Below are 19,888 nucleotides of genomic sequence, written 5' to 3'. Positions count from 1 at the left end.
TGCATATAGTCGAGTACCGGTGTATCTAACATTTCAAAACAAAGGGATGTAGAAAAATCATATTATTCTTCGCTGTCATACATTATTATGTCAATAGTACACTACATGTGAATAACACTGTATACATATTTCACTTCAAAATCATTTTTAACAAATGTAAAATCACCGATCTCTTTCAGCAGTAAAAATACGCATATTCAGCAGACTATGTTAAATTGAGACGGAAGCAATTTCGCGGTGGTCTGTTTGCCGAGAAAGACCAAAATATCTTACACAAAAATAGTTACAGGGGAAAGCCCTTATGGTATTGAATCAAATGTTGCGTGTAAACGCCATAGGCTAAGTATGCACGAATGATGCATTTAACAATATATTTTCCGGGTAGAAATACGTTACGAAGGAATAAGATTTAATCGTGTGGCCTCATCTGCAATATACATTGCACTGTAATTCAATTAATGTTTTGTATGACCCGTGTCAGCAGAAATGAAAATATCCACGGTGTCATCGAGCAGTGACTTTTAAAAAAAAACTTATAGGTCAAAAAGGACGAACTTGACAAAGGAATGTTTTTTGTGTTCCATTTTTCTGCAGTTAAATGAGCTAACGTTAATGTTATAAAAACTTTGAGTCGAGTGACGGTAATAATGCCGCTTGACATAGTAATGTTTTCTGATACCGTACAGCCCTTTTTAAGAGGTTGATTTTCAAAACGCTGTCTGTAATTTTACCTTTTTACTTGAGGTTGGAAATGGGACACTTGTGCCAAGTTTACCGATTACACAATTACTTGTGAGGCATTCCTTCACATTAATAATACAGTAGTGCTATTCATCTGAATCGGTATTTAGGCATTGTCTTCTTACTACGACTTACTCAAACGACTGACTGCCCAATAAAGTATACCTCCTCCCACCTGCCATTGTTTTGCCTTCTATAAGGAGATTGGAGATTATCCAATATTATGGCTTTTAATAGATAATACAAAGATTGTGTAAACTAAAATAAAACTATATTATCTCTTAAGTAAAGCTATTATGGAAACCGTGTATTGATTGATTTAGATGTAAATTCCTTAGTCTACCATTCAAGTCAACAAACCCATCAACAAACAATACTGTTTTATTGTTGTTTGATCACATCAACCTCTTCACATTACACTACACATTGAGCGTTCTTTGCACTTAGGTGTTCTTATGTAACACAGGTATAGCCCGGCAATGAAACTGGTCATTTTTTTAAAAAAATATTTTTTAATTACTATAATGACATATTATTATTTAGCACATTGTGTCCTTGTTCTAATCTTACTACGACTTCATACTGCAATGACAGTAAATAGGGAAGAAAATAAAACTTCAAGCCATTTTTCGACTCGGATGCAAATCTTTAAAAATAACTTTTTACTTGTAACTTATGCATGTGATATAACACAAGCTCTTATGAGATACAAGTTGCTGGAAGCAGTTAAATTGGCCTTTTTCCAGAACAATGTTTACGATATATATGTATAGCAGATTGAGAAAAATACACCCATACATGTATATATACTGGTTAATTACTATATGGTAACTGTAGCCGGAATCGCGGAGAAATAGAGACTGTGTATTTGTGTAAGATACAGAAAAAATAGCAATTTCCTCGTCTTTTGTAACATTTTATCGTAAATATGCAGAGATTAGAAAATGAAATCGACATCCACATGAGATGGTAAATCTAGATGCACTCACTTTCACATGAATAAAGGACCTCAACGTACTTAAGAGATATCTGCAAACATTTTACGAATTTCAATGGTGACACTAAGTATATATGTATATATCCCGATTAATACAGTTAAACACTTGTTCATGATGTTATTCTGAGAGAGAGAGAGAGAGAGAGAGAGAGAGAGAGAGAGAGAGAGAGAGAGAGAGAGAGAGAGAGAGAGGTCTTCCTATTAGGTTTCAGCTATAATCAAGTATCTAAGACTGCGCATATTAAAACTGACTATTACACCAAACCATTATTCCTTGCTAAAGTTCATCACATCCTGTGCTGTAGGTAGCTTGCTCCGTTTTCAATTCATTCCTAAAAAAGCATATAAAGGGCAAGTAATAAAAAAGTGGTAGCAATTTCCACAGGGATGTCCACATTGACATTCAGCAGAATCTATAAGATTTGCTCTAAAGAGATCATAATTATGAGAACTAGCACGGTTTCCTAGGCGACAGTTTAATACTCTGTACTAGTGCACAAGATCCCCCCTCTTTTCATGTATTTAGGTTCAACTACATGTTTAAAATAAAAAATCATTCGTCGACGTGGTCAAAATGTATTTTAAATCTATAAAGAATCACCTATTGCTTAAATTCTGTATGGTATCTCCTTGTGATTACAACACTGAAAGAACAAAAACATGAATAACAACTGATACAAACTGGTCACTGATATTTTACTGAAAGAAGTCAGGAACATTATTACATCGTAAATAATTTCAAACTACGTTGGTTTCCTTTGTGATAACGTCATTCTGGCTGCAGCAAGAATTCTCTGTCAATCATTTTCACAAGGTGTTGATTTCGTGATATCCTGCTAAAACGTTATGATGACTCATCAAATGTGCTGTAGTGCTGTGATATTAAAATAAATATTGAAAAAATGACCGACTCACCTAATGACGAAAATGTGATACTTACCCGAAGGGTTAATGTAAACGTGTAGTGTAACGATGATATAAAGTCTTAATTTGGGCTTTTTGTTTGAAAGGGAAGCAACTACGGGACACGACTATACACAGTCACGTGAACAAGATGATTCATTGCCAACATACCTAGATAAATTACAGTTATTCATTACATTTAACTTAAATTTTTCATCGTATGCTATAACTTGATAGCATATGTCATAAATACCACGACTGATTCGTACATAAGGGAGTTTTTAGTGTACGTTACCACTGACTACTGTATCGCATCGTTCTGCAACCGGATATACACTTAGCAACAACTTTTCGAAATCAGAAATATTCAGTAACGATATAAATAATAAATTTCAAATTAAAATCAATCTGAAATTTTATCAAAATAGCTTAAGTGGAGGAAAAGGTGTGATTTTACGAGGTTAATTTTAGCGATCACTCAGGCCTATCTGCTGCTATGTAAGCAGTAAAGAATATATATACATGTAGCTAAGAGTGATTGTTTGACTATCAATTTCTGAAATATTTTCCATAGGCTCTCTACGTAATGCGCCAAGTAACGAACAAAACCTTTTGGGGAATACGAATAGCGAAATAGGGTACATCTTTTCAGTGTAAAATTGTAATATCTGAAAATGAGCGAATTAAATTTCAAAATTTTTCATGTATGAAATTGTATAATTCTTTTATTTTGCAAAATGTTGATAAATGTTTGAGATCATAATTAGTAGTAGTTCCTACATATTAAAAGTTATATCATTTGATAGTGTAAACTATTGTTTTGATTGATATATTTGGCGAAGTAGTGAATCCTTGGTTCGTGACACTAAATACACCATGATACAGGCTCTAGGGACCTTTTGGATTTAAAAAAAATACATTTTCTGGATTGCCTCTGAAGGTGCTATCAACAACACCAAGTAAAGTTGAAATTCGGTCGTGGACAAAATTATATTATTCCTGAAAAAGTCCTGTTCATATCCGACTGTCAATCGGCACGTGTGAATTCTATTGCCTGAATTGGAACATGTCATTATTTTGCGAAGTCATTACACGTAAGAACATGTGATTACCATTCTCACTAAGAGTTTACAACACATAATGGTGAAATACATCTGCAAAACAAGCGAGATCCTTTAGAACATTTGCTCGCGCTGATATACCCAAGAGAGTGATCCGTTTGGAAATACCCACATGCTATAAATAGACTTTGCATTTGCACAGTCAAACAATTTCTGAAGAAAAAATACTTTTACAGTTGTGTCTTACAACCTTTATTTCAAACAAACTGTCACTTTTTTAGAATCACTAAAGATCAAGAAACGTGCTGTACTTTCTGCAAAACTTTTGCGTCCGTCAATATTTGTACTTTCGGTTTAATAATGCATTGTATTTAATAGGTATATTTGTAGAATGTGGTTGGCTACATCTATATGACGTAATTTCAGTGTACATTGTACGTATTTGTAGATTGATACGCCATTAGGACAGGTATATTCTGAAAGGTGAAATACTGACAACGATTAAAGCTGTGCTTCAAGGGAGAAGTTTATCGCCGGGGCGATACCGGGGAAAACAGTAAGTATTGATGTCTATTGGTAAATGTAATTTATCAAAAATACGCATTTTAAAAATTATACTTTCGTTTTGTTCTTAACTCTATAACCTGGTAACAAGAACGTAATCTGGAATAAATTTACATACATGCCCTTGTTTTGTTTAATAAAAATACATAAGAAATAATCAATATACACACAGTTAGTTAATGTTACTATAATTTATATAGTTAATGTCCACATCAGTTGTTACATGATATACACCTCGGGTCTTGGTTGTAAACGATAACACAGAAATACCTTCCTCATTTAGGACACGCTCCAATTACTGACGGAGGTGTAATCATATACATATTCGCATTTGAAGCGTACCTCCTGTGAGCTATTGGTGTTGGAAAAGAAAATGTTTCACAGTATGTACATTGATAAACGTAAATCTGAGAAAAAAAGGTGTGGCGCCTTTAAACTGATTTCCACTTTTACTAAATAATTTTTAAAAGGTCGACAAACCAAAAAGATATTGCTATTAACCAAAGACATCAATTTTTCGCAAAAGAGATGATTAGAAAGGTAAGAAATGTTTATCTGGCATTACAAATAGATCTGTTAAATGTCAATGATCATCTGTATCGAATATGTTCAAAGAAAGTAAATTTTCTTCGTAACCTTTTTCCGGGCTTCAACAAAGGAACCTACTTATTATGAATTTAGTACTTTTGGTTCATCAGAAGATGTCGTTAGAAGGTTTTTTTTTTTTTTTTTTTTTAAATTTCACCCTTTGAAATTTCAATGTGAGAAAATGGAATTTCATTTTGCAAGAACTGTTCAGCGTATTGGTTATTGAGAAGAAGATTTTTACTTAATATGGCCTTGTGACCTTAACAATGATCAAAATTAATGTAGTTAAAAGATAAAGAAACGTAGGGTAACATTATTGGGAATATCTTGCGAACGCGCTGTTCAGAAACAATGACAAACGGTCAAGCAACTCTCAAGGTTACACTGCACGTAGTGCTGTATCGAATATTGCATAATTGTATTGCGTGACGATGTCTTCCTGTGAAAGCACGAAACAGGTAAATCTCGTGCACAGCAGTGTTCTGACATTGAGTAACACTGCTCTTCATACCATTTGGTAGTCTTCATAGAGACACATCTTTTCCCGATATTTTGATAAATTGCTGATAGCATTAAACAATGACACGACTGACAGAAGTTCAGAGTGGTCAGGTACTATATGCACTATAGAACGTCTTGTTAGTCGTCTAAGGGAAACTGGGTGGGTTGCTGACGGACATATGTCTTATCGTCCGCGCGTGACGTCACAACGTAAGGACAGGTTTATTCGTCGCGCGCATTTGCGCAATTGACACCTTACTGCTACTGAATTTGCTCTTCATACATTAGGTACTCATGACCGTCCTATCCATGCAACAACTGTGATAAAATGATTGCGGGAAGTTGTTCTGCGGGCACGCCATCCGTTTGTAGATCTGCCCCGTACCGCTGCTTGTCGCCAGCGTCGTTTTGTTCTTTACTGCATAAAGTGGGAAGAAGCAATTAATCTGGTAGTGGTCCAAATCCAAGTAATCCCTATTGACTATTGTGCAATTTTCTGCAATGGAAATATCAGGACAAACATTGTGAACACCATTATCGATGTGAAAAGTATAAAAGGGAATTTCTAAATTCACATGATATAGAAGTTGATTTTATAGTCAGTGCTTGAAGCGGGTGAGATATCGAGTATTTACATGTTTTTGTCCACTGGATGTATTGCTCATATGATACCTATACAGTATCATATTAACAACGATATCAGACATTTCAGTGCACTTTTCATATTATTCATGCAGCAAATTATTGATTTAAACCATAAATCACTTTTCAAAGGAGGGGACATTTAAGTGAAAATTTAAAATATAGACAGTTCCTATGCCCCTCCGTTGATATGATCTTAGCACACATTAGCCTATAAAGAATTTGGCATCAATCGGGTTAAATGAATACTACAGCATTTAGTGTGTAAAGTAAGTGAGTACACCACCTCACATTTCAAAAGATATCTTCTTATCAATACAAAAATATTGAATTTTTGTTTTTGGAATAAGCCACATCTTCGTTGTCGGACTTTTGATAAAGCTCATTTTCAAATGCATAACAGTTGATTTTTCAGTTTGTATACTTATCGATATTAACGTGCTTATCTCGAGGCAAGGTATAAACACACAAAATAAAAACACTAGATATAAAATGCATTGAAATCCATGCCAATTACACAACTGCTCGGTTGTTGCATGCCAAATACATTTACATGTTTATTCGTGGTATACATAGATCATTTAATTTATATCATTATCTCCAAATCAATTTATCAAATACCGGTGTATGATTTAAATCAAATCTGTACACATAAGCATGAAACACATTGATATCAAATAGGTTAAATTGATACTACAATATTGATTAAGCATATTACCTAAGTACATAGCCTTATAAGTAAAATTTAATCATATATATATATATTTCTTTTGAAAATTATACCCATGTTTAGTATATATATTGCGATCTTTTCTTGGTGGATGTCGGGGTGATTTATCTAATTAGGCAGTTGTTGAATTTCTTGGCTGGGCGATTTGTTGCCAAAGAGCGTGAGTTCTAGGGCCAAATTGGGCACGAATCAAAAGTTTTCTTCATTTGTCAGATGTGTTACCATTTCCAAATATCAATCAATTAAAACAATGAATCATTTGATTTAAGATTTGAATTTTCTGAAATTGTACACGTGTATAATACTATATGTACAATTCGTATCCATGAATATATATATATTTATATATACTCTAATGGCGATATCTTTATCACGTTTTTATTTGTAGGATGGACGTTAGTGAAGCCAGAAGGAAATCTCGAGTAGAAACCATTGGGAAGAAGCTTGATTTAGAGGAAATTTGTAAATTGAAATTCCTCTCCCAGGGTGATAGTTTGGCCGGGAAGCTACAAGCATGCGCTGATGGTTCAACATTGCTTTTTGAAATTTCCACAAACGGAAACGACGAGCATGTAGTAGAAGGATTAGCTAGGGTAGGAAGACTAGATCTTGCCATCAGATATGGCAAAGAATGTAGCCAGGAAGGAGAGCTTCTATATGACCGGATTTTAAAAGACCTCGATTACCTTGAAAAGACATATTTTGATGAATTTAGGTGAGATTCATTATATACTGCACATATTGCACAGGACGTTTTCCTCACTAACAATCGACTGATAGGACTAAACAGCTAAATGACACAGTTTACTTCATATTCAAATCAGCTGTATCTAATTTGAATTTGTATTGAAATATGCTGCACTCTTGTGTGACTTAAGTACAAGGCTTTGAGATAGCAAGTAGTAGACTTTGCTACTTCATCCTGCTATGTTTGCCACAACCTTCATGACATGTTTTGATTAAATGGTGACACTGCCCATTATGAAATTGATTGGATTGCGCGGTTGTTGCATCTCTTCACAACGATGTTTGACACGTTATTTCATGATAGAATGATGCAGTCAGTCGCCAGTCTGAAGTTGTATTAAAAGACACCTTTCTCTGTTGTGTGTCTTGGGTATAATACTAGAATTTTACAAACCACAATAGTTAATGGAGAAATGTGACCTTAATGTGAATGTGTGTCCAGCTGTAACCGTATTAAATCTATTATATATTTTCTCATATAAATTAACATATTTTCTTGTATTTTTCATAAAATTATGATTTTGGTTCAAATATGGTTTCAGGGTTTTATTGCTTTGTATATCTGATGAGCTGACAGATGACGATGACCTGGAAAAACTTAAAAGTGTTACAACAAATATCCCCAGGGGATCTGTGGGAAAAGTACGCACTGTCCTGGAATTCTTTACTCTACTCATACAACGTGACATTTTACAACCTAAAACATTAGAAAATGCTCTGTTGGAACCAATGGCTGAACTTAAGATGACATCTTGGCTGAAACACTCGAGGAAAATATCAGGTAATAAAATTCTGTTCCTGGTTACACGTTTGAAATTTTGATGTAAATGATTTAAAGTATAGAGTTATTCTAACTTATATTTCCTTAAGCATTGACTACAGACAAGACGTATTCAGTAAAACGGAAAATGTAAACACTTTTCTGTACATACTTTGCATTACATCAACAATGCACTGTTATGTTACATCAATAATCTACATCTCTTTCATCAACAATGTACTGCTATATTACATTAATCTGTTAATCTGTATTAAATACATCTGTTTTATCCACAATGTACTGCTATATTACATCAATAATCTACATCTATTTCATCAACAATGTACTGCTATATTACATTAATAATCTACATCTCTTTCATCAACAATGTACTATTATATTACATCAATAATCTACATCTATTTCATCAACAATGTACTGCTATATTACATTAATAATATACATCTCTTTCATCATCAATGTACTGTTATATTACATTAATCTGTTAATCTGTATTACATACATCTGTTTCATCAACAATGTACGGTTATGTTACATCAATAATCTACATCTCTTTCATCAACAATGTACTGTCATGTTATATAAATAATCAACATCTGTTTCATCAACAATGTACTGTTATATTACATCAATAATCTACATCTATTTCATCAACAATGTACTGTTATATTACATCAATAATCTACATCTATTTCATCAACTATGTACTGCTATATTACGTTAATAATCTACATCTGTTTCATCAACAATCTACATCTATTTCATTAAACAATGTACTACTATATTACATAATAATCTACATCTCTTTCATCAACAATGTACTGTTATGTTACATTAATAATCTACATCTCTTTCATCAACAATGTACTGTTATGTTATATCAATAATCAACATCTGTTTCATCAACAATGCACTGCTATATTACATTAATAATTTACACCTATTATATTAATAATGTACTTCTGTTTATCAGCAATGCGATTCTGCAGTACATCAAAAATGTTCTGTTAAAACATCAACAATGGACTTCAATATTACACGAACAATTTATTGCTATATTAAATCAACAAAACACATTAGAATTTCAATACGTATAGTAACAACATTAAGCAATTGATGTATGTCAAAGCTATTAAAATGAAGTTTATCAGAAATTAGATTATGTAGGACTTATACCTGCAGCGAAACATTTTTTTTACTTTCTATACTAGATGATATTAAACAATAGGATGTTAATAAGGTGTTCTGTTAAAAAATGAGCATGCTTATTGCAATGCCTATTTACAGGTTTTAAGGAAAGATTATCCTTGCGAGAGGCAGAAGAAACCGAAGGGTCAAGAGTCTCACAAACTACAGGTAATTCAATGACTCGCATGTGAAATATATTCATTTATACCATTTCGGAATATTCATTCCACGGATTGACCTGAATTTGCATAGCGAGTGTTCTCTATAAAGCAGAAAATGTAAATATTCACCAGTTAGTTACCTGGGTAAGCCTACACGGTTGCCAACGGCAACACAATATGAGGTCTTCAATAACGACTAGATTGTCTATCATGACGTCAAGGAAATGGGATATATTCATGTATATGCTTGGTTTTAAATTTTTTATAATTTTGTTCTGTGTCTCCTTACTTCCAATAGCATTCTCCGAAATTAGTTAATCAAAAGGAAATATCTTAAACTCTTTTTTTCACAAATTTCAAACGTGTCTCCAATTTAGTGCTCATAACCTACTTATACGTCTTACTCGGTCACATTATTAAACAGTTTAAGTTTTTCGATTCACAAGAAAAAAATGCGTTGATGGTAACTTCTTTGGTTCCGCAAACACTTTCAATGTCCCTTTATGTAGATATGCGTATGTTTCACATCGCGGATCTTAACATTTTGAAACATTGAAATTTGTTTTCTATTGACAATGCGATGAGCATAGTAATCTTCTGAAATGTTTTGATTGTGCTTTACTGTTGATGAATTATTTGTTTTCAAATACACTTAGTTAATTTTCTTTCAGTAAAATATTCAAATGATTCAATGTTTGGCTGATATTCCTATTTCGTGGATTGTGGTTTCTAATTAGCGGTATAATAGATGATTCTGGTTTATCGTTTGGTTAAGTAATGTTGTTCTGCTTATTAATGTTTCTGTTTTATGCACTCCTTTATTATTTTTGCGTGATAGTGTTGGAACTTGATTTGAGTCCTCAATTCCCTCAATCGTTATTTTTCGGTTGTCCCTCTTGCTTGCAATTGTGCAGATATATTCTTGTTACATTTTAAGCCCTAAGTGACCAACATAAAGGTATTGGCGTGTATGTCATGGATTATGAAAAACATCTTTTAACATTTTGTCTACTTACTTTTTACAAGGAAATCTAAAAATGAAATACCATTTGAATTGATTTTAAAGGTAAATTTATTGGTTGGAGGTAGCATGTTCAGAATTTCAACAGTACAGTAAAAATTGGAAGAGATTTTCAGATGATTGTTTCAGTGTTTGGGTGTAGGACACAGAAAGATTAACAGCATTACCAATCTTCTGAATGTGGAGTGAGCACGTTTAGAAAGCTGTTATTACTGTTTACTGTCGAATTTCTGTGTCCCATACATCTTCCGATTGTTGGTAAAAATGTTCCTTGATATCCAATTGCGTATGTTGGGGGTAATTTTGGTAACTATAGTTTAATCTGCAGCAAGTGTTTGCCGTTGAAAGTAAATGCATTATTCTTCAGAACGTCATTGTATTGCGGTTTCTTGTAATATGAAATCCTTTTTAAATCGATAGTTAATTGTTTCTTTATTCTTTTCTATCCAAAACGTCGGTGTTAGTGCGTTTTGTCTCCCATGAATTTATCTAAATATGAGGTCTTTCAGGTTTGTACAGGTGACGTACTCTGTATTTTGCAACTTCGCAGCTTGTCTAACACTTGTTTTATGGATTTGATTTGTTCCCTAAAAAGCATTTAATTTTTCCTTGGTACTACCTGAAAAATTCACTCTAGCTTCAAATATTTTTTTTCCGAACAGTTCGAGTTTCAAAAGTTTTAAAACATTTCTTGATTATACATTCATAAAAAGTGTGAAAAAAAAGCACACAACTGAATAGCATTTTTAGAATAAGAATAAGATACAGCACAGTCAAACAGTAACGAAAACGTTATTATGTAATTATTTTGTCCTTTATTTCTATTTTTACACAATAGCGATAATAAATATTTACAATAATGAAACGATAAAGATTTTTTTAAGATGCCGCAATAAGTGTCAAAATATAGATTGGGATGTATACAATAATTCACAAAATTAAGAATTCAAGTGAAAAGGTAAATTCTGTATTGTGCCACTATTTAAATGCATTTATCTAAACAGAGTTTATCCCTGCAGGCTCAAACGATTATGCGCGCACACACACACAACCACACACACACACACACACACACACACACACACACACACACACACACACACACGCACACACACATAAATACACATTTAAAAAATTGATACAGCATAGCATGACAATGAAATTTATTTAGTCTAGTTCAAATATATCTTTTTCCATACCTGCATATAATTTACTCATTCGAGATAGGTGGGGTAGGCCATATTTTTGCAATTTTACATGGTAACTGATATGTTGTCTGAACTAGGATAGACAGTACAGACAATTGAAAGCCATATCTCATCGTGGCTACCTCTTCGATAACAAAGCATAAGAAAAATTTCTTGTCTTTCAGAAACTGTACCGAAAGAGGTGGTGCAACCAAGTTATATCCAACCAAGAGAAGGGAAGGAGGAAACCAATGACCAGCATTTAGGTATATACTTATACCCAATAACTATGTCAACTATAATCTAATAGTCAAATATGATAAAGTACGATACATCCATCTTCTTTCGGTGTTTGTTATTTATAATGTACGTGTATCAGATATTTGTATATATCCTTATAAAACATCTGTACTCATTCTGATAACGTTGAACTTGTTCAGAATGGAGTTTGCTTGACGTCATAGAAAAACTCTAAACAATCAGATATCTTAGTAGTAGAGAAATGAAATGGCGAGTAAATCCTAATTTCAAGCGAAGGAATATGAAAAAGAAAAAAGGAGATTAGTTTAATTTCAGAATATTTCATTGCGAATAGATCTTTTAAAAAGTATGATTTAGTGGTTATCTTTCTTGTCTTTCAGAAAGTGTACCAAAAGAGGTGTTGGAATCATACTATTCCCATCCCAACGAGATAAAAGAGGAAAGCAATGAGCAACATTTAGGTATATGTTAACAACCCCTATAACTAAGTCAAGATGCAGTAAAATCTATTTATTTCTAAGTGATTTCTTTTCAATTGTTTTAATTATACCAAATATTTCTATATATTCTTTTAAACACTGAAATATCCGATGTTCGAACGTGTTAAAACAGCATTTTGATTTACACTATTGACACACAATAAATATCTTTAGAGTAGAAAAATGACATGGCGGGGAAATCCAGATATAGAGCGAAAGAATATGAAAAAGAAAAGCGAAGTTGATTCTATTTCACTTGACAACATGCACAGCCTATGATAGCCCTCTCTATACAGTAATAAACAACCTGCTTCTGTTTGAATGGTATTAACCATGGCATGCAGGTTACTGCAAACCTCGAGGACTAAGTATAGACCTGCAGTGGCTACCGGCCATTCTATGCAGGTTGACGGAAACAATTGTCCCTTTTGAAGGATTGTGCGTGTTAATCTGTCGTTCGGAAAAAGAAACTGACCGGCCTGTGCATGTCACTTCACCCTAATTGTTCTATATGGCATGTGATGAGCCTTCTGTATGATGTTCAATGAGTTAAACACCAGTTCCCGCCTCAAAAGATTAAGTTAACACAGTTGTGTTAATTTACTAATATTCATATATCACAAAGAAAAAAGATTTGACAACGTACAAGGAGAATATGTATCATGCTATGTATTCAGATAAAAAGTAATCAAACGTTTCGGTCTCTAAGCAACGATAAACTAGTGCGTCAGATCCGAAAATAATATGATTTAGCAATAATAAAATTTACACATTTCTCCATTGTTAAATTGTTTTTGTTCGAATGTTCATATTTGTTCTTTCAACCCATTCCAAATTTGCGTGATTGTTTTTCTTATTGTTCAAAATGAAATCACCAATTATAAAAATCAAAAGGATTGTGCATCTCCTTTAAAGAACGGGCTCGTAAACTTTCATAAGTACCTTCATTAAACGAAAGCAAAATCATTCTATGACTCAAGAGTTCACATTTATAACAAAATGTATTAGCATCAAAGGACATATTTCATAGAGATTTTCTGGTACGCTTGTAAAGTTTTAATTGTTCAGCATTGGTACATGTTTTATCTACAGCGTTTAATGGGGAAGTACACTAATTACAATGGATGAGAGCACAGCTGTGTTGTAACCAGAGATATTATTGCTTTAATTCTTTATAACCCCGTTTCTGTAGTATTCATTTTTATAGTAAAAGCATTTCAATTGTTAATCATGTTTTATAAATGATGAGTGGAAAGGAGCAGCATATATGCATCCCGACATGGTCACAGTAGGAGGAGGTACTTTAAATCAGAGCACAGGTATTCACATATTAGGTTCTTAAATTATATTTAAATTTCAAGAAAATGTAAAGTTGACAAAGGTTAAGATTTCTACTTGTACATCCTGCAGAATAGATAAATAAAATGTACTTCATCTTTCATATAAAAAATCCAACAATTCTAGTCCGTAACCAGATATAGAAATAAAGATTTTTCCGTGACGTCAGAACAGCGCCAGCCGATGACAGTTGTTGAAAGAATGGCAGACAGCAGAAGATTTGTCACGATCAATAAGGATTAATTTGAAAGTTTACTGCTGATTATATCTGTCGAATTTTAGCAAATATTAAATTATTTATTAAGTTCAATATTATAATGTTCTTTTCTTTCTTTTTATCTATTGTAGTAGGGACTTTGATATAAAACATCTTATACGTCCCCACTCTCAGATGACAGGAAACGAAAATTTTGTAATGTGAAAATATCGGGGAAATGTCATATTAAACATTTCTCGACCTGTTTTGAGGTGAAAACGATGATTAAACGACCGTCAAAATTGATATTACTTTCTCAGGTTAATAAGTCATCATATTAACTTAACCAGGTCGTTGATAATTGTGTATTGGGACCAGAGCACATTGTGGACATCATAATATGACCCTGCGACAATGGTGGTGATGTCCTGGTTTGTTATTGGCTCAATTCCATGATAACAAGCAATTTCTTTGTAGTGTTGTAATATGTCCTCTAAAACGCCTAAAACAAAATAGAATTGGTTTTGCATTTCAGATATCATCACAGGATTTGACCATATGGATGTGGGTGCGTACTGCAGACTCGATTCCTGGCCGCCCATTCAATCCTCCATAAATGGTAAGTTATTTACAAAAAAAAAATGCTGTTTTCAAATTTAAATCCAACTTACTATGAATCAAGCATGTGTCTTTATCTATTTCTTTGAACTCATGTAACTTATACCGCTATTGCAAACAGAATTCAGATCCAAATTCCTATGACAAAACGTAAAAACATATGTCTCTTAATCTTTTTTTATTTTTTTTTTTTTTTTTTTGGGGGGGGGGGGGAATAAAACCCGTTTTCAAAACATGTTTCTTTCTTCCAGTGTCTTTCAAAACATCTAAACACAAAGTAGTTTATCAGCGTGTGGAACATGTCAGAATTGAAGAATACAGAATGACAAGAAAACCTAGAGGTATAAGTAGTCTTTTTCATAATGATAGATGATGTGCTTAAAAACAGTTATACCACCCTTTCTAACAATATCTATAACTGAGAAGTTTTCTGAAATAATGGCCATGTAACGAGTTTTAATTTGATACTTTTCACGATCATCGTTGCTATAACAATCATGCTGACGCTAGGCCAGATATAGCTGTCATCTTTCCTGTTGAGGCAGATGATCGACCTCAACATTGTAGAGAATTTTTTGGTAACGACATACTAAATTGGGTCATGATATACGTCATATGGTACTGTCTCCTACCTTAACTGGATTAGTCTATGCAGAATGATACATAAATGTCAATTACCAATTGAAAGAAATGTGCTTATAACTCGGAACAAGTCTCATGTCACTTGTCGAATCCTCTCTAAAATACCCGCTGTGTTATAGATCTAATTTAGTAAACGAACACGTGTGCCATTTACAGATAGTCATGACGAATTTAGGTTATGAACATTACGAATCAATATTACCAAAACTCGACTTTGGCTCGTGCCAAAACCAAATTCATGATGTAATCGTCAGTATTAAAGCAAAGTATACTATCTTGTAATCATTTTGAGACTAATAATTGAAACAACATATCCGATAAGGTGGCGAACTAAGTTTTCAAACGTTTAGGCTATTATTCAAATCTATCTTGGGTCATGAACGTGACTGCTGTCTTTTGAGACAAATAAGAAATTTCGACATTCTAAGGTTGCTATTATTCATTATGTTAAGCAGGTATTGTATCCATATAGATAATTAAAAAACGCCATTTACCCTGCCACAAAATTTCAATTGATTTGAAATTATTCAAGTACAAAGGAAACAATCAGTCGATTTGTTATCCCGAACTCCTTCACAACCCATCAAAACATTTCATTTCCGATTGTTTATTCTAGCGATTCCACTTGTGACTTTTACTATTTTCTTCGGTTAACTATTTTCTGAATGCAGTTTTTTTTTACATGTAACGTAATTATAATTCCAGGAAAAGCTGTCATTTTTAACATAGAGAAATTCCGAATAGACCACAAAAATCCTCTTAGCCAAGAGATACCAGACCGAAGAGGTTCTTCAATTGATGCCGGTATGTATATATACAACACTGTAATTACACTCCACTTGAGCTTTATCTAGTATGAATACTCCACTCTCCAATTGAGTTTTATTTATGATACTCCACTTGATTTTTGATCTTCGAAAACTCCAGTTTATTTTTAACTATGGATACTCTACTTGACCTTTAGTACTGTTTTTCTATCTTTTTTTTTTCATTTTTCCACATTTTCTCGATTTGAATTTAACATTTGTTACCCTGTCGGAATCTGTTGATTTCTGTCGGTTGAGGACTACCCAGTAAACGCAATTACAGTTGAACTGTTACAGTAGGTAAACCATGATGCATTGTAGATTTATTTTTCTTCTTCTACAATCTAAGCTAGATTAATCCACGCAATAGATAGTGACTGAAAGTGTTTATCAGAATTAAGTGTTTGATGGAATTATTTCTGATTGTGAGATTATGCTTTACTCTCTGTGCCTGCATCAAAGTTTATATTACATTTAGTTAACTTCGTTTTGTCTTGGTGTACGTTAGAATATGGCATTACACATAGATGCCTTACATTCTTCGTGCATATGCACCGAATACGAACACATACACTATTCGGTAAGAGCTCATAATACTTACTAAATGGTTCAAAATGTTATGCATCACATATATTTCTGAATAAGACTAGAAGGCTTATAAGGCGGTGATCTGATATGATGACAATACTTTCACTGTTGAAGTATCATACATGTATTTATACCTGCTTTTGTTTATCAATAACATTATAATTTGAAATGGATAATCATATATTATCAGAAACACATTCCTATCTACAGGCAATTTTGATGGAGGAATAGTTATTTTAAGATATTAATCCTTTTTAAGAATATTGGGAACATATTTTAGTCTATGGGTACTCTGTACCCTATTAAATTTCAACCACGAGAACACCAACATGTCAATATATACATAATCAAAATCTCAAATTCAATAAAAGTAGGACAAAATATGAACAAAAGATTTACGAGGACACTTCTGAAAAAGTACAAGGAGAATAAGACCAATTGTTCTGGAAGAGAAAGCGTCTGCTTCATTTCAAATGAGAACAGGGTATACGTCAATGGAACTAACAGGCACACGTACGAGCATCAAACACGTCCAGCTTCATATAGCACGAAGAAAGAGAATATTTCTCAATGACGTCACTACGATGACCGCAAAACTTACCCATATTTTTATCAAACTTTATCGTTGAAAACCTTGTTACAAGTTTTTTTCCGTCATTTGACATATTCTTGCACGAAAATCCTGATAATTGGAACAGCCTCTTGAAGATCGAATCACCCGAGGCATTTAAAGACCATAGTTTGAGGATACAGGGATAACTTAGATACAACACATTTCAGTTGATGCATATTGTACAGTGTAGGCTCGAGTTCCCTCCAAACCTATCCTATCATATGGGTACCATAATGCAATTTCGTAATTTAATGACTCCTCATTTCAGATGGCCTTGAAAGGATCTTTGGTCAGTTACATTTTGAAGTTGAGCGTTACAATGACTGTACATTCAATTTCATAGATGATCGACTCAGGTCTCTTGGAAACGAAACCGATCACAGCAACGCCGATTGTATTGTGATATTCATTCTTACGCATGGTCAAAAAGGCCGACTTTTAGACGTTCATGGTACACCTTTCGATTTAGAACCCCTTCGCAAGTACTTCAATGCCAGCAATTGCATGACGCTTGCTGGGAAGCCGAAGATGTTCTTCATTCAGGCTTGTATGGGACCGGAATCCCAAGGAAGTATGTATAGATTGATATGTTTTTAAAAAAATAGAGGTTCGGAAGGGTAAGCGTCTCTTGTTTCATGACATTCTTAGTCAAATCTAGCAAACTAAAACGTGTTCCAAAATAAAAACAAGGAAACAAGAACGGAACCACAAGGCAAATTAACGAGAATTAAACACCCCCTCCAATTCTCAAAGACCCTTATTGAGGTTGAGGTTTTGCTTGAAAATCGTGATACTGGAAACAGGCTCTTAATATATCGTTCTTAAGTGTGTGTAAATGCAGTTAGAATCCCGTGCTAATTATTAATTCTTCAAAACATTAGGAGAGACTATTTTGAAAACTGTACTGCCTTGTTTCCAAGATTTCGTAACCAGTAGCTTTGTGCAAGGAATACTAGATACTTTTATTTATTTCTTGCTTTAACACCTCTAGCTAAAATAATTGTTGCGGATTGGTGAGGTCAGTCACTCATTCCTGTTTCATTGACTCGCAGGAAAGCTTACTCGAAAGATCCTTCGAAAATCTAAACGTTTTAGAATATGATCTATTCATCTTAATAAATATATTTATATATAAACTTTAATTACACTTTTAGATAATAGGGCATTACAAACGTTTTGTGACGTAATTGATTAAGTTATTATTACATTTTATCGAACTTACCAAAGGTTGCACATTCTATTTAATTTATTTCTATTTAATTTAATATTGCAATACATTATCTAGTTAATACTACATTTTTATCATCAATGGTTGAACTAATTAACGGTAAGGCTCTACTATACACTATTTAAATTTGTATTAAAAGGTGTTATTCAAATGTGTGTCTTTTGTACAATATCAAGTGAATTAAAATATTCCATTGAAAACTATGAGGACTAAAGTCAACCGGCAGGTTATACCTGATACAATCTCAAATGATTGTACACAAGATATAAAAATTAATAACATATTTAGATATACAAATAAGGCTTAGATACGATATATCTAAAGACTATATAGTCTATTTAGTGCAAGTTTTGCCATCGTTTTTCAGTTCGTACTTTTGATATGTCTTTTTTTTCTGGTTGATCTAGTTTACAATCATTTGGCGACAGACACTGTTCGTGTTAAACCACCACGGTATATTCCTACTGAACCAGAATGGAAGCAAACTCCAGACGAAGCCGATTTTCTTGTCTGTTTTCCTGCACCTCCTGGATATGTTTCATACAGAGACGAAAAAAAAGGATCATGGTTCATCAGTACATTCATTGAAACGCTTCACAAAAATCACGACAGGTGGCGATATCCATATCTTATGATAGGAGTTAATATATATTTTCTTAGCATTAAGTTATGGGACATATTGTTTTTACCGGGTGGGAGCCTTATTGATATTGTTCCATGTCTTTCTTATCATTATTATTAGTACAAGCTAACCAGTAATACTATTTATATATTACTCTATGTAAATTTGTTTCAACTTTTTTTGTAGTCATGGTCTTATGGATATCCTCACCAGAACCAATAGTGTTCTAGGAGAAAAAACAGGAACCGTAGATGGAATTCCTTGTGCTCAAACTTTAAGCACCACAGGAACACTTCGAAGAAAAATTGTTTTCCGTTCCATTCCAGATACAAAATAGGAGGACAATTTGAATGTGGGATTAGTGTCAAAAACAAAATACGTGTCAGTGCCAAAAACTAGGATTTGGGTTGTTGTAAACTTTATTTTATTTCATTTTCTTTACATACATAGACATGAAACATCACAAAAAATAACAATTGAAATTGGATTCGGAAACAAGTTATACTTATATAAATCCGTCTCCATTTCTGTAACAAGCAAGATGTTGACAAATGGGAAACAGATCACAAACAAAACAATAAATAAATGCATTTCTTATGAAAGAAAAGAAATAGGAAAAGAGGATAAGGAAAGAAGAGCTTAAAGAATAAGACTGGTAGGTTTACCATGCCATTAACAAGAATAG

General features: G+C 33.3%; 1 protein-coding gene across 1 annotated transcript; it reads left to right on the top strand.

Annotated features, from left to right (window-relative positions):
* Positions 1 to 1,669: 1,669 nt before the first annotated feature.
* On the top strand, positions 1,670 to 19,540 carry LOC132549669 (caspase-2-like). Its single transcript, XM_060213620.1, has 12 exons — positions 1,670 to 1,710; positions 7,116 to 7,442; positions 8,017 to 8,255; positions 9,543 to 9,611; positions 11,998 to 12,078; positions 12,454 to 12,534; positions 14,622 to 14,705; positions 14,956 to 15,045; positions 16,052 to 16,150; positions 17,622 to 17,924; positions 18,989 to 19,193; positions 19,390 to 19,540. The coding sequence occupies exons 1-12, from the start codon at positions 1,670 to 1,672 to the stop codon at positions 19,538 to 19,540; spliced, it is 1,770 nt and encodes a 589-aa protein (XP_060069603.1).
* Positions 19,541 to 19,888: the final 348 nt, after the last annotated feature.

This window comes from Ylistrum balloti, unplaced genomic scaffold (genome assembly GCF_031769215.1).
Source record: "Ylistrum balloti isolate Yb309-2 unplaced genomic scaffold, AGI_CSIRO_Ybal_v1 Utg370076, whole genome shotgun sequence".
NCBI classification, from domain to species: domain Eukaryota; kingdom Metazoa; phylum Mollusca; class Bivalvia; order Pectinida; family Pectinidae; genus Ylistrum; species Ylistrum balloti.
Note: the sequence above shows the minus strand (reverse complement) of the source record. Positions and strands in the feature narration are given on the sequence as shown.

Coding starts and splice junctions, on each gene's coding strand:
- LOC132549669 (XM_060213620.1), top strand. CDS start 1,670: ATGCAGAGATTAGAAAATGAAATCGACATCCACATGAGATG. Junction 12,079..12,453: donor AACCAATGACCAGCATTTAG/GTATATACTTAT, acceptor CTTGTCTTTCAG/AAAGTGTACCAAAAGAGGTG. Junction 15,046..16,051: donor AATGACAAGAAAACCTAGAG/GTATAAGTAGTC, acceptor TTATAATTCCAG/GAAAAGCTGTCATTTTTAAC.